The 16,216-nt window shown below is 40.4% G+C and overlaps 1 protein-coding gene across 6 annotated transcripts in view; it reads left to right on the forward strand.

Moving 5' to 3' along the window:
• The window catches only part of SDK2 (sidekick cell adhesion molecule 2), a 455,605-nt gene that overhangs the window by 313,936 nt on the left and 125,453 nt on the right, over positions 1 to 16,216 (forward strand). The window contains exon 1 of one of the 6 annotated variants that reach the window (XM_058169599.1): positions 8,261 to 8,421. The exons of 4 other annotated variants lie outside the window; for them this stretch is intronic. In XM_058169599.1, the coding sequence (XP_058025582.1) occupies positions 8,360 to 8,421 (62 nt within the window). In that variant the 5' untranslated portion in view covers positions 8,261 to 8,359. Of the gene's footprint in view, positions 1 to 8,260; positions 8,422 to 8,456; positions 8,593 to 16,216 lie in introns of those variants that run through there. One more of the 6 variants, XM_058169600.1, reaches the window with a different exon arrangement.

A 16,216-nucleotide genomic window follows, 5' to 3' on the forward strand; every position in this document is an offset into this window, starting at 1 on the left:
TTTTGCTTTGGAAACATTTCGAGAAGCTTCTTCAATTCTGAACTGAAGTCCAGTTGCCTTTTGGAAAAAGCACCTTTTTGGGACAACCATGACCTGGATGATTGAGAATCTCCAGAAAAAGGCAAGACATCCGCTTCTTACTGCATGGATCAGTGCCTTTTGATGTGTGATGTTTCTCACGTATGTGCCAAGTGATTATCTTTAGCCCCTACAGTGTATTTTCCAAACCTAAGCACCTTCTAGATGTGGAGGCTAGAATCCCCAGAATTCCTTAGCCATTGGTTATTGTTGAGAATGCTAAGAATTAAAATGTGCATAACCAGAGGGCATGCAGATAGGGGAAGAATGCTGTGGGAGCTGAGGGACCATCATGTGACCTATCTTAAGCATCATGTCCCCATCCCAATTTTAGATTACAATGAAACTACCTTGGCAGTCTCTCTGAAGTTGGCCAGGACTGAATGCTATTATGCAAACTCATTCCCACTTGACATTCTTCATCTGAGATCAGCAGCTGCATAAAGTTTATGTGTTTTCGGCTAAAGCTGACTCTGCATTTCATATTATGATTCCTGTCCTAATAAACAACCAAGTTTATACATCCCTTTGGGTTAAAATAGCATCATGCTTGAGGATTAAACTTGTCTAAGGAAATTTTCATATCGGAACAGGACGGCCTTCCCCAACCTGATATCCTCTTGACTGAGCAAGGGAAGAAGTCACTTCATTGTTCTGTTCACACTAGCTGCTCATTGCTAGACATTTGTGGCCAGGTATTATGGGAGGTGGAGTCTGGGGCATTGCCAGACACTAGGTGATGAAAAGTATAATGGTACAAAGGAATGGCCTTGAGAGACAGGTGGGAGTGTCACAAAGCTAGCATGTAAAAGAAGTGTCAGGCCACAAAAGGGGAGATGGCAACATCTCAGAAGGGACTGTCTCTAGTTTACCAGAGAATGAAAGGAGAGGAGTAGAGATATACTTTCACTCTTGCAAGATTCTGTTAAATGTAGTAACTTTGCAATAAGGGTAAAACTAGTACTCCTAGTTGTGCCTCTTGTTTGGGCTACCTCACAGGGTGAACAATAAATCTAAATTAGGGAGGGTCCTTTCTGAAACGTTTCCCACTCCATCTCCCCTTCTGTGGGTGTCTGAGACATCTTTTAATGCCGGTTGTCCTTCCTACAACTCTGCCTCCTGTCTCCCAAGGTCATTCCATTACATCAGCTATGAGATGGTATTCAGCTGCCAAATTGTATACATGAGCATTTTTATTATTTAATTCTCTGTGCATTATGAAATTGATAATGTTTGTTCTTGGTCCGTTTCCACAACTTGCCTAAGCTAATTAGTTGCATAATAATGAGCTGGGAGCATTTTTGCTTTTTCTCCAAAGTTCTGAACTACATAGATTCCTGTATAAAACAGTTTCATTCCGCCAGAGCTGATAGATTATACGAGTCCTATTCTTAATAGGGACTCTTAGCATAATTTGTCTATCTGGTTAGGAATTAGAAAGTCCATGCCTGCTATCTATTTCAGGGTTTCTGGTAATGAAATTCCCTTCTGTTGTAATTTCATGAGGAAGCCCCTTGACCTTGACAAAATTGTATTTAATAGTGAAATAAAATCACCACCTTGTTGTTTCTGCTCCTTCCTTCCTTCCTTCCTTCCTTCCTTCCTTCCTTCCTTCCTCTCTCTTCTATTTCCACTTCCACTTCCACTTCCTGCTCCTCCTGGCTCTCTATAAGCCAGTGAAAGTCAGCAGATCAATGCTCATGCCTAAATAATTAAATGACTTATTGTCCTAGCAAGACCCATGGAGCAGGCAATTTACAAGGCCAGAATGCCTTTCACTATTTGCAGCTCAGCAGCAGTCACAAGTTCATCTGCCTGCATCAAAACAAGAATCGGCTTCCTCAAATCAGGATTCAATAATGCAGTTAGTATGTACTGATTAAACACCAAGGGAATGGTTAAAAACGTATTGATTGAATCCCCTGCTGCTAGATGCCAAGGACATCTTTTAACCATGTCTAGATTTGTTGGGTACTCTAAATGTGCATGTGTGCATGTGTGCATGTGTATGTATTCTGTGCAACAAGCTGTTTAAGAAGATGCTTAGCAAAGGCTTAGCACTCACTTGACATTTCATTATTCTGCAGTAACTACATTCAAAGGCATATCCCCAACTACAATTCATTAGTCATTCAACAGCATGTAAATAGGAGGGGCTGTCCCCACCCCCAGATACTTTAGCCAAACCTGCTTTGTCTCTTTATTGATTTCTGTAAAACAACTTAGTAGTATTTTATCTGAAGCATCCATATGTCTACTTGTTTACCTTGAAAATAACAAAGACTAGTGTCAATCAAGGTTTTTTGTTTGCTGTTGGTAAGTAGTATTTAAAGACTTACTTTACTAGAATTTCCTAGAATATAAATGTGGGGGGGGGGGAACCAGAAGAATATAAGAGAGGTTCAACTTGTTCAATAACTCTCCAGTTTAGTTTGTTTGTTTTTTGTTATAGTTTAAGTATTTTGACCAAGACTGAGTTTACTGAATTTCCCTCTAAAAATCTGGTTCATATTTTTCTTTCTTTATCTAGATATAAGATTCCCACTGCAGTTGAATGGCTCAAACCACATTATATCAGAGGAAAAAATAACAAATTAACAGTGCAATTAATAATGTGTTCAATATCTCAGTAGCAGTTTATTTTTTTTAGAAAATTAAACATTCAGCACCACCAACAAACAGACTCTAAGGGCTTTCTGGAAGAACCAGATCTTTACAAGCCTTCAGAAACCCAGTACAGTGGGGGCTATTCTTGTTTTAGGGGACAAACTTCCAAAGAGGAGGAGGTGAGAAAATGCTGGCAACCATAAAACTTCCCACACACCTCACCTATTAGGGTTTTCTGAGAGTGTTCTCTGTTCTTTCAGATAAGGCAAAATATGTCAAAGGCCATATAAACCAGATTGTCCTCAACCTACAACCAGTCATTTAATGACTGCTCACAGTCATGATGGCCTCAGAACAGATGCTTTACAGCCTATAAAGCAGTTCCAGTCATTCTGACCCTGCACAGCACAGGACCTCATTTGGGGCACTTGGCAGCCTGTCTGAAGTTGTGAAAGCCGTTTAAAGTCTTCTGCCAACTTCCCCAGAAAGTCAGTGGGGAAGCCAGCAGGGAAGGTTGTAAGCAGAAGAGATGTTGGGTTTGAAATCCATTCCTCCAGCACGCTGAGAGATTTCCAAGCCCATGCAGAGGGGAAATACTACCATGCACTGGAGGAACGGATCTCAAATTTGGTGAAAACATTAGCCTTTCAGAACAGTGGCATTCACTAGCATTTCCCCCTCTAAATAGCAGTGTTCTTAAAGGCCCAGAACATTGTAGTTAGCAATTTTCCCTCTGGGAAAAATTTGCAGAACAGTGGCACTTAGTAGCATTTTTTCCAGATTTGAGGTCCACTAACATTTTTGCCTCTCCTCCTAAGCCTTCCAGTACAATTGCACTTGACAGTTCTCTCTGGCACTCCATTTAACAAACCGCATGGTTGCTTAACACCACAACTGGGAGAGCTAGGACTGCAGACATTGAGCAAAGCAGTCACAATGCATTTTGCTTAATGACTACTTCACTCAACAACTGAGATAACGGACCCAATTGTGGTCATAAGTGGAGGAGTACCTGTAAAAGTAACAGATTAGCATCTTGGATTGCCCATGGCAACATACCAGCAGGCAATAGCAGTGTTACATGGCAGTAATCAAACTGTCCCATAAGCATATACTGGTAAATTACTATGTTTGCGTTGATTAAAGCTTCTAGATAATCTTCAAGGGTAGCCTCATGTAAATGGAAAATCGAAATCCAGGAAAAAGATCACAAGGTATAGGTAAGCTTCAGTACTTCTTTCTCTAATTTTTAAATGTAGGTTATAATTTTGAAAAAAAGTATCCTCGTTTTTAATTTAGGGGCTCAACAAAACTTTTGCTCTTCTACTTCCCTAGGTTCCTGACTTCTAACTTCCCCTCTGAGTAAATCCTACAGAAAAGAAATAAATTCATTATATTATGTTTAATCAATCTTGGAGTAGAAAATCAGAATTCAACAACTTGAAGCCAGATCACTTTTATCCAACCTGGTGACCTCAGAGATGTTGGGCTTCTAGAATTCATAACGAGCATGGAGTAAAAAGTCAGATTTTAACATCCTTGAAGTACAATGAATTAAATGGCTTTCTTATTATCAATTGAATCTAGTGTAATTGACATTTCAAAACCAGCTACTGGAGTAAAGACCTGTATGTGATATTAAATTACCCTTTGTTAATTTTTCTTTTTGGTCTTCACATCTAGGCATGGCCTGTCCCAAAAATATGGCATTTCTTTTTTACTTTCATGTAGTTGTTTCATTTCTGTAAATATTCCCTTGCAAAGGCCACTCCATTGCTTTACCGTAGATGTAACTCATATAAATCAAAAGCTATGCCACTAATTCTAGGATAATGCATAGAGAATCGAACTAATTCTATTCCTATTCCACAGCAAAAAGAATATAAGAGAATTGGTATAATATGGCAACATAATCTGGACCCCGTATTAGCCTGATGATTATCTTCTGCTCTAGAACTCTCCCCCTTATCCTATTCTCATGCTCGAAGTAAATTGGATTACTCAAAGGAAAGAGATGGACCACCAAGAATCATAACATAATTGCCAAAACCTGGCACTGATTATGTCTCCAAAAACAGTCCATCTTAATGCTCAGCCTGGAGTTGGACAAAGGTGCTCAAGAACAAGACCATGGAGTAGCAGCTTTTCAAGACTTGCTACTCCAGCACAACCTGTGAGCTAGGAGAAAACTCAGATTGTGCATCTGTTCTTTCAGCGTGTGTTCATCTCCTCCAGAACCACAGATGAGCTTGTCAGGACCCAGGTAGTTTTGGACTAAACAATTACAAGTAATCTTCAACTTACAACCATTCATTAAATACAAACAAAGTTACAACGGCACTGAAAAAGGTGACTTATGGCCATTTTTCACACTTATAACTGTTAGAGCATCCCCATGGTCAAGTGATCAAAATTCAGATGCTTGGCAACTGGCATGTATTTATGACAATTGCAATGTCCCAAGGTCATGTGATTATCTTCTGTGATCTTCTGACAAGCAAAGTCAATGGGGAAGTAACAATTAACAACCGTGTTTCCTAAGTTAACGACTGCAGTGATTCACTTAACAACTGTGGCAAGAAAGGTTGTAAAATGGAGCAAAATTCCTTTAACAACTCACTTAACAACTGTCTTAATTAGCAATGGAAGTGTTTTTTTTAGAATAGAATAGAATAGAATAGAATAGAATAGAATTTTTATTGGCTAAGTGTGATTGGACGCACAAGGAATTTGTCTTGGTGCATATGCTCTCAGTGTACATTTTGATTGTTAAGTTGAAGACTATCTATATGCTGCTTTTCTGGGGTTCAGTGTGGGCCTATTTCAACCCAGCCATGATCATTTTGCAAAAGGTAGGAATAAAATATATATTTGAGGCCCAAAATGTATTCATTTCCACTCACCTAAGATTTCAAGATTTAATCCAAGAAAGAAGACAACTTTAAAATTTATCAAACCTCTCTTCCTGAGACAGGCTTTTGGAAATTCTCAAAGTTGTTATGGAAACCTACAAGCCCAAATTTGGAGAATTTCTCTGGCATCTCTTGCAACTTTCTGAGTTCTCAGAATTAATCTGATAATACAAAACTACAGCATTATAAAAATGGTGGACTTGTAACTCAGTGTTCGATTTCTGCCCCGCAGAACTGTGGTTAGCAAGAGTCCAAATAAAAGCAAAGAGATGGCTGTTAAGCCTTCCATTGAACACACCCTATGAGGGGGAACCTATCTTACCTCCCTAGGTAATTGGTTTTACTATTGAACAGCTCTTATTGCTAGGAAGCCTTTTCTGACATTCAATTGAAATCTGCCTTCCTGTAACTTAAATCCATTATTTGTGTCCTGCACTCTGAAATGAGAGAGAACGGGTCCTGACCTTCTTCAATATGACATCCTTTTAAGTATTTGAAGAATGCTATCGTAAATCCCACCCCCCTCCACAACCCACCCTCACCCTACCCGCAAGCATCTTTTTTCAAGACTACCCGGCTCTTTCAATCTCTCTTTGTACAACTTAATTTCTAGTCCCCTTGCATTCTTCATTGTGTTCCAATTTCTCTGAATCCTTCTGAAAGCGTGCCCAGAAGTGGGCACAGTAATCGGAATTCTTCTTGAAATATAGGCCCTGACCAAAGCAGAAAATAATGGAATGATTAGTTTCCCTGATTTGAAATTATAGTTCTGTTGATGTAAGCAATGTAACCTACAACTTCATTTGTTTTCTTTTCATCCATAGTGCATTGCTGACTCACATTTTGTTTGCACTACAATTCTAATATCCTTTTTTATGAGTGTTATTACAACCCAAGTATGCATTGGAGTCCCCTGTACAAGTAAGAATTTTGCTAATATTCCAGTTTATTTATATCTTGCCTTTATTGTTTTTTACAAATAACTCAAAGTGGCAAACTTATCCAACACACCTTCCTCTTCCTATTTTCCTCACAGCAACAACCCTGTGAAGTGGGAGAATCTCACTGGCCCAAAGTCATTGTCAGACCATTAAGTCCACAATTAAATATCTTACTAATCAGCATATCATGAGGTACTTTCTCAATCTTTTGCTGCAGTCAAGTTATAGGTACAACACAGTGGTGAAATCCAATTTTTTTTACTACCGGTTCTGTGGGCGTGGCTTGGGGGCATGGCAGGGGAAGGAAACTGCAAAATCTCCATTTCCACCCCACTCTGGGGCCAGCCAGAGGTGGCATTTGCCGGTTCTCCGAACTACTCAAAATTTCCGCTACCGGTTCTCCAGAACCTGTCAGAACCTGCTGGATTTCAACCTTGGTACAACATTCCCACAATCTGTTAAAAAATTACTAAAATAATTATAAGATTATCTTAACCTGAGAAAATATGTACTTGACAAGTCAATTGCTGACAATTGGTGATTACCATAATGTTTTCAGGGCACTTATAAATCAATCTTCCCACTATCAAAATCAGATGGACTGATTCGTAGTTGGCTAGAATTACTTTTCTCCTTTTGAAGAAAAAGAATCCCATTTGCTGTCTTCCAATCATCTGACATTTCATCTGTTTCCTAGATTCTTCAAAAATAGTACCTAACAGTTCACAATGACCATCAATTCTTTCAGCATCCTGCATGAGATACTGGAGCAGCCGAATGATAAAACTAGCATTGCTGTTCAAACTCTGTCATTGCATGTATATATTCACATCAGGGGTGAAATCTACTTACCTTCCCTACCGATTTGGAATTGTGCACGCATGTGTGCTCACATGTGCGCGCGGAACTTCTGCGCATGCGCAGAGGGTAAAAAACAAGGTAATTCCTGGTTAAAACCAGGAAGTAACGATGACCAGGAGAGTGGGAAAGCCTTACACTGCCATCGCTACCAGTTCTCTGAACCACCCGCCACCATCGGTACCAGTTTGGCCGAACCGGTCCGAACTGGTAGCATTTCACCCCTGATTCACATCCCACATTATCACACACACACACACACCATGGGTGTAAGGAGTCTCTTTTAAGGCTTTCTGAATTGGTATTCCCCAGCAATTCCTTGTGCCAGCATTCTTTCAGCCCCCAATTAGTTCCACAGGCTAGGCAAATGAAGCCAACACTAGTCCTCAACACAAAGGTGAGACTAGTCCACTAGACAAAAGCACACAAGAAAAGGCAAAGGCAAATCCACAGGCAAAGGCAAGGCAAGGCAGAGGCAAATCCACAGAGCAAAGGGATGGCCACAAGGCAGGGAAAGGCCACAGCTGAGGAGACACGATCCGAAGTTCAAGGCAAGAACACACAGCCAGAAAATAAATACATTGTTTTCCATCTGTCTTTTGTGCTAATTAGCCAGCTTCTGGTGCAGCCCATCAAGAGGGGCAAGGCTGCCTCCTCATGAGTAATCGAGCTGACCTTCATTGCTCCTGCCTTTTCTCTGCCCTATGTGTTCTTGGATTAGGTGCAGAAGGCAGTTCCTCTTCCTTATTGCTGACTGGCTGCAAGTCTGTACTTTCCCCACCTGAAACCTCAGGGCTGTCCTGCTGTGGCTGTGCTTCAGCCAAATCATTCTCAGATGCCTGCTTGGAGCCATTCACCAACTCCCCTCCTGACGTGCCTGGAACTGACTTATTCTCCTCTGAACTGACATATGGAGAGATATCTGGGGGAGCGTCCGGAAGAGTCATCACAATAGCTTGCGTTATGATGGCACAATGCTCAATGCGTCATTGCTTCCCACCCTTTGCAAGACATCTTAAGTCCTGGTAAAGATGCATCCCCTCACCTGCCTGTTTCTATCAGCTCCAGGCAGCCCTTCACAACTTTCTTGTGGAATACCTATCTTTTATTGAGGCTGAACCAAAATAGAAGCTGAGAGGCCCTCCTTTCCTTGTTACTAGTTAACATGTTGTCTTCTTCGCTGAACAACTGTGCAGGTATTTTTTTTTCTTTTAGTTTCAGCATGTGTAAAGAAGCCCTTTTTAGCATTCTTCACCTAGCTCAGTTCATTCTAAGTTTCCTCTGTCCTAACAAGTCAGGCTGTCATCTGTTCTCTTCCTTTATGGACTCCTTTTGGGGGGGTGTCAATTATATGCCCTTTTCTATTTTAATAATCTTCATTTAAGCTTTTTGTGTGTCACATTGGCTTCTTTTGTTGTCTTTTACCCACCCACCCCCCGTCTCATTGGAATTGTTTGTTAATTGTTGATCACCTTCTTTAGGAGTACCAACCCTTTTTCCAAATTCTTCTCCTGCCGTGAAATCCTACTTATCTTTGCTCTGTATTAATCAACATCTGCTTTCCTGGGGTCCAAAATAATGTGTTTGGCTATGCTATTCCCTTAAAATCAAGGATTCCAACATTACACAGCCAATTTCTTTCATACTTCTAGAAACTTCTGTTTCCTCAACTAAGGACCATTCTACATGCAGGTAGCCCTTGACTAACGACCACAGTTGAGCCCAAAATGTCTGTTGCTAAGTGAGGCAGTTGTTAAGTGAGTTTTGCTCCATTTTACAAACTTTCTTGCCACAATTGTTTAGTGAATCCCTGCAGTTGTTCAGTTAGTAACACAGTTGTAAAGTAAATCTGGCTTCCCCGTTGACTTTTTTTATTGGAAGGTCACAAAAGGCGATCACATGATCCTGGGACTCTGCAACTGTCATAAATATGAGTCAGTTACTAAGCATCCTAAGTTTGATCACATGACCATGGGGATATTGCTACAGTTGTAAGTGTGAAAAAGTCATAAGTCACTTTCTTTCAGTGCTGATGTAACTTTGACCTGTCACTAAATGAATGGTTATAAGGCGAGGAGTACATAGCCTTCAGATAGCCTTCAGCTATTTGTCTCCCATGTATAAATTGCCTGGAAAGGAAGCTGAATTCCCCCTCTGGATTTCAATCCTTCCTCTACTTTGGCCACAAGAATAGCCAGGTTATTTATTATTTCCTTTATTTGCTATGGTTTGTTTAATGATCGTGCTATTTTTGTGATGTCTAATACTTTAATCTGAATCACATTATAAATTTTTAAAAATGTATTTTCTCTGATCCCTCATGTTTACTTATAAAATGCTCCTCAAGTGGTTTGTTAGACTTACGAGCACAGCTATAACTATGGATGAAAAGGTCAAATAATTTTATGCTTGTAACATTGATATTGTAAAATGTAATTAGTATTGGTAGAAACACTTTTTTGCTCTTCGCTATTCTGAACACTCTTAAGTTTTCTAAATAATAAAACCCTAATAATCTCCAATTAATATTGTATAAACATTATTCTATTGAACCAACATAATGTATCAAGATTTATGTGCAAAGCTGGCTGAGGAATTCTGGGCGTTGAAGTCCACAAGTCTTAAAGTTGCCAAGGTTGGAGACTCCTGCTCTAAACCAATCTCTGCCTTCTTGTGATGGCTGTAAAAATTAGATGTGAAGAAAGAACCTTGTGCTTCTCTTTCCCAACCCACTCCAGCTGCTTTATGAAATCTCATACAGAATATTAATAGTTTGTTTTTGTTTGGTTTTTTAAAAAAGGAGAGAAATGGCAATCAGGCATCCAAGATACATTTGGGATAGGAAAGAGAAGATGAGCAAAATTTGCCGTTATTTTTAATATACTTAGGAGAATATTTAGGTGGGATGTTCAGTATATATTGTGCCCTTGTCAGATACTAAAGCTTAAGTTTTACACACATATCCGTTTATGTACCTACTTTGTCTTAAGGGTCTCTATCTTGCCATAGTAGAAGGGGTAAGGCTGTCTGTAATTTTTCTATCTGTTGTCTGCATTTGTGTTTTTGCTGATTTATTAACTAGGACAATGCAAGGAGACTCTGCCCATTATTCCTGGTGTTTGCCTGAGCTCCTGACAGCTTGGTGGAATTGAAACATCTTATTTAAAGCAAGTGAGAATCATTTTAAATATCAGCACTGACACTCAAGGACTCATTGCTAATGGAGTGCAGAATAACAGTTATGCAGAAAGGAAGGGAGAGGTTCCCCACCAACTTTGCTTTGCTTTCAATAGGTAATTTTCCCTCCTTTGTGCCTTTGTCTTTAAAATTCCATCTCCTATTTCCTGCCAGCTTATCTTCCTGAACCTTTAGACCAGAGGTGGGTTTTAGCAGGTTCTGACTAGTTCTGGAGAACCTGTAGTACAAATTCCGCCCCCATCTATTCTCTGCTTCCCAAGTCCCAACTGATCAGGAGGAAATGGGGATTTTGCAGTAACCTTCCTCTTGATTGGGGGGGGGGGAATGCAGATTTTACAGTATCGTAGAGTTTTTACAGTGGAAATGGAGATTTTACAGTATCCTTCCCTTGCTACGCCCACCAAGCCACACCCATAGAATCGGTAGCAAAAAAAAATTTGAAACCCACCACTGATTTAGACCTCATTCTATCTGCTGGTAGCATAGAAAATTTAAGGATATCTTTTGAGATGAATACAAGTTCACACAGGCATCTCCTAATGAGAACTCTGGATCCATCATTGATTTGATTACTTACCAAAAATAGGAAGCTCTGTCTTGTGTTCACTGCTTCCCTGTCTTCTGGAGTACAGACCGAATTTCTCAGACTCCCACCTGGCTTATTTGCTCCTACTACCTGGTTTATTTCTAGACTCTCACCCTCGACATGTTAATTTGTTCCCCAGTAGTTCCTGCCTCTGGAATTGAATTTAGGAGCAGATTTCAAAAGACATGCCAGTGTTTTCATACACTGGGAAAAGAACATTATGAGAATGGGTACCATTCAAGACAGGGAAATGTTTATGAGATTTATATGGTTACTCATCTTTTGTGCCCTCTTAACTAAAGGCCTACAATACAAATTCCAGATTATATTGGTGAATTAGGGAAGTAATCATGTTGTGGAAATTTGGTTTGAATAATCAGCAGTCACCCAAGGACAAAGGAGCCAATGGAGTAAAGATATGTTTTAAGTGCTTATTGAAGTTAAAATTACATCTTGCAAAATTACATCTTAGCACTGACCACCTAAACTTGCAGTAAGAGGAGGAAAGCAGCATTTTTTTAAAAGAAACAAAAAACAAAAAACCAGTTGTTTCATTCCACAAAGAGAGCAGTGATTCATTAAAAAGAAAAAAATGAAAGACATCAGCCTGGTTTTGAGGCATTCAGAGTTTTTTGGTGGCTTACTACATCTGACTCTTATTTTAGTAGAAAAGCACTGAATTTTTCTTTTTTTTAAAAAAATTATTTATATCCCGCCCTTCTCCGAAGACTCAGGGCGGCTTACAGTGTGTAAGGCAATAGTCTCATTCTATTTGTATATTTACAAAGTCAACTTATTGCCCCCCCAACAATCTGGGTCCTCATTTTACCTACCTTATAAAGGATGGAAGGCTGAGTCAACCTTGGGCCTGGTGGGAGTAGAACCTGCAGTAATTGCAGGCAGCTGTGTTTTAATAACAGGCTTCTTACAGCCTGAGCCACACCGCGGCCCTTCATTAACAATCTTCCCATTTCCTTCCTCTTTGGGGCTTTGTGCTGTTTTGGAGCTGTTTCTAAATATTTAGTGAAATGAAGGATAGTTTTACAAATTATTTATACATGTGTGTCACTTTACAAAATGTTTTAAGGGCAGAGTATTCACTGAGGCTTTGGGGGAGGAGCAAGATAAAGGCTTTTATGCAGATCAGTAACACTAAACTAATTCAACAAGCATGGAATCCAACATTGAAGCCTTGTGTTCTTTTGCTCTATATAGTTAAGTATAATTTATCTTGTATTTTAAAGAACATCCATAACCTCAGGATACCATGGCATTCCTAAAGAATCTTAATGCACAATACGTGCCTTATTCGCACAGGAAAGTGAATAATTTCATTGCATTTTTTTCTTTTCTTTTCTCCTCTTGTCTCTCAGTTGGAATATTGACAACCAAGCTGGTTGTTGTTGTTTTTTAATGATTTACTTATTTTCTCTTTTGCTTCCCCCTCCTCTTTGCTTAAGAAAGAACAGTACTGGAGGTGGGAAATATTTCAGAACTTCGGTTTGCTTTATTAGGAGCCATTAAATTCACTTCTAGGCAACACTGACAAGCTTTAAAAATCTGCTTGTTATATTGTCAAAGGTGCCCAGAATTATGCTTCTGCCAATGGCTACTAATTGCAGACAAATTCCATTCCTCTAATGTAAAGGGCCACATGTTGCTAGTATCTGGTATGCCTTTCTCAAAAGCGCCCATTGTCTTTTATACCATGAATGGGAGACCAGTATCAACTTGTGCAAACAATTTCTGGCGTCAGAATGATGATTGGGTGTAGAGGTCATCCTGCGTTCCAATCTACAGGCTGATCTTTGTGGTAGATAATACATTTGGCCAGTGTGATGAATTAGAACCGGCTTGATTCCCAATTCATATATCACACCCTAAAACGGTGAGGGAATTATGGTGGCAATGGAATCCCTTCTGCTTCAGTGTCTCCTGTCCCCATCTTTGATTTTCCTGTCTGCTTTGTCCTTAAGACAGTGGGCCACAACCTGTGGGCCTGCAACCAGGGCTGAAATGCTCCCCGTTCAGACTGGATCGCCTGATCCGGTAGCGATGGCGGAAAGTGGTTTGGAGAATCGGTAGCAAAAATCCCTGCCCCACCCCATGCCCAACTGAGCCGCACGATCATCAGAGGTGTTTTGTTTTTACTTTTAAAAGCATTTTTTCTTCAGCCAAAAAAATGCTTTTAAAAGTAAAAAAAAGCCTCTGATGATCACACAGCTCAGTAGGGATTGTTAGAGGCTTTTAAAAGCATTTTTTTTACAACCTCTTCGGCCAAAGAGGTTGTAAAAAAAATGTTTTTAAAAGGCTCCTCTGACAATCCCAGCTGAGTTGCCTGATCATCAGAGGCTTTTCTTTTCTTTTAAAAGCATTTTTTTTTTTGCCTTTACAAGAAAAAAAAGCCTCTGGCAATCAGGCAACTCAGCTGGGATTGTCAGAGGAGCCTTTTAAAAGCATTTTTTCTACAACCTCTTCAGCTGAAGAGGTTGTAGAAAAAATGCTTTTAAAAGTAAAAAAAAAAAAGTTGGTCATGCCCACCCAGTCACATTACCCCTCCCACCAAACCACGCCCACAGAACCGATAGTAACAAATTTTACATTTCACCCCAGCCTGCAATCCACTACCGGGCTATTTGCAACTGGGCTGCGTGAGTGGGGTGGGCCGGCACCAGTGGTGGGTTTCAACATTTTTTACTACCTGTTCTGTGGGCGTGGCTTGATGGGCATGGCAGGGGAAGGTTACTGTAAAATCCCCATTTCGTCCCGATGAGCTGGGACTTGGAAGGCAGAGAATAGATGGGGGCGGGGCCAGTCAGAATTTTTACTACCAGTTCGCTGAACTACTCAAAATTTCCACCACAGGTTCTTCAGAACTGGTCAGAACCTGCTGAAACTCACCTCTGGCCAGCACGCACACTTGCAGCCCCACTCACACAAATAAAGCTTTGGGCATGTGCCCACCCGTCACACAAAACCATCTCCTCTTCCTCCCCCTCCCCATCTTGCGCCAGGCCACCAACCTGGAAAGATTGGGAGACGCTATCTTAAGAGACTGCAACATGCTATTTGCAGATTAGTGGTCTCTTCCATTAACATGGGATTCTCAGTTACAGGAGAAGAGAGCCAAGGACAGGACAGGTGTTAAGTCTGGGTAATGATGAGACAGGAGACCACGTGAATGACAACAGCTCTTTGGTTTATTGTGAGAACCCAGAAAAAACACTAGGCAAACCTCTCTCTTTATACAGTATTTTGGCTGAGGCACCAGCCAATCAGAAACGTGTATTTTCCCGCCCAAATTTCCCTCCAAATATTCAAATACATTACAACAGGGGACCTTCCAGATCCATATTTCCTCCGCCCATGTTCAGAGTGGCAACATGGTTTTGGCAGGAAAGATTAAGTATTGCTGGAGCTTTTTACTTGAAGCATGTAAGAAACTGAAGCACCACTATAAGAAATTATTGCTTCCTCCAACACTGGTAAAAAATAAAAGCTAAAGCTAGCCTGGGATAAGAACAGAAGTTGGGTTAAGATTTATTATTTATTTATTTATTGCCACCTCCCCAAGGACTCCCAGTGGTTTACATCTTCTTATATAATCGATGGGGGCGGGGGAAACCACATGCAGCCATTAAGGGGGCAAACCATTGATTCATGGACACACACAAACACACAGCATTCTCTATCCCAGCAACATCCTATAAATTAGAACGCTTCATCTGTTTGATCTGCCCTCTGTAAATAACACAAAAGAAGGTGCTATCTCGTTCTCCAGGAGAGGACTATTTCCAAAGGGATGGGGAAAAGTTTGAAAAATATTGCCTCCTGACCCCCTCTTACCCTGAATCCCCCTCCCCCAGGTTTTATGTGATAAACTAGGTCCTGAAACTGCAATAATAAAGGGAACCATTGACTGAAGCATTGACAGTATATTGAATAAAGGCTTCAAGACTAACAAAGTAATCTATTGCATTGTTCTTGAAAACAAGCTCCACTATACCAAACAGAATTTATTTTGTTTCAGTACACTGCTGTTGCTGCAGATCTATCATGTACAGTAGTGCTAAGACTTCAGTTGTGGAAAGGCCATGTTTTTACCCTTAGGTTGGGGAAAGGGAGTTGCAAGTGGGCTTGAAGGTTCCCTCCTTCCTGAAATGAGAGTGTGGGAAGTCAGTTCTGGAGCTCTGGAAATATGAGGGAGAACTTGAGAGAATCCTCTTCCTTTTGCAATGAAAATATACTTAAGTGTTGGTCTTGTTCTGAATCCTGGTAATAGGACAACTCCAAGGATGCTGCTTGGTAGGAGCGTATGAACCAAGCCTAGTTGGAATAACCTACATTCAGACAACCAATTCAACTTGTAAAGTGATGCTGGATTTGGGAGGGGAAGTGGAGAAGGAATAGGGGATTGGTTTTTGTGAAGATCTGGTTGGGGGATGGGGTTGGAGGAAAATTGGAGGAACTGGAGAACTGGCAGGATTCTACAATGATGGGCAAATTTAGTTTCCCTCCCTGCTTCTAGCCGAGCTGCTTCAACCAAGATCTTGGCTTATCAATAGCTAGTAACAGATGACCATGTGCACGTAACATAAATTGCCAAGACTAAGATAAGTAAAGACAGGGTGACATTTTCTAAGAAATCTATTCTCCACTTTTGGTGCTTCAGCAACCCCAGGGAAGGTGATGATTCCTTCTTTGAAATTCTGACAATATGGTATGACTCTGAGGTAGCTCTTGGAGAAAATACTTGTGACTGAAGTTGTGCTCTAAAGAATTAGGGGTACTGCTGGGCAATTGATCAGGAGACTAGAAGCATTTTTTTCCAACTAACACATTTTATTAAATGGGTATAAACTTTTACTGCATCTCATGAAACTTTATGTCTTTTACTGACATTTGTTCATCATAAAAGGCACTACAAGATTCCTGATTTTTTGATTTTTTTTGCACCATAAACTAATAGGCTCTCTTCTTACAGTGTTGGGGTATTACAAGTATCTTCTCCTTGGTCCCTTGATTTCAGTCCTGAG

This window comes from Ahaetulla prasina, chromosome 2 (assembly GCF_028640845.1).
Source record: "Ahaetulla prasina isolate Xishuangbanna chromosome 2, ASM2864084v1, whole genome shotgun sequence".
Classification (NCBI taxonomy): Eukaryota; Metazoa; Chordata; class Lepidosauria; order Squamata; family Colubridae; genus Ahaetulla; species Ahaetulla prasina.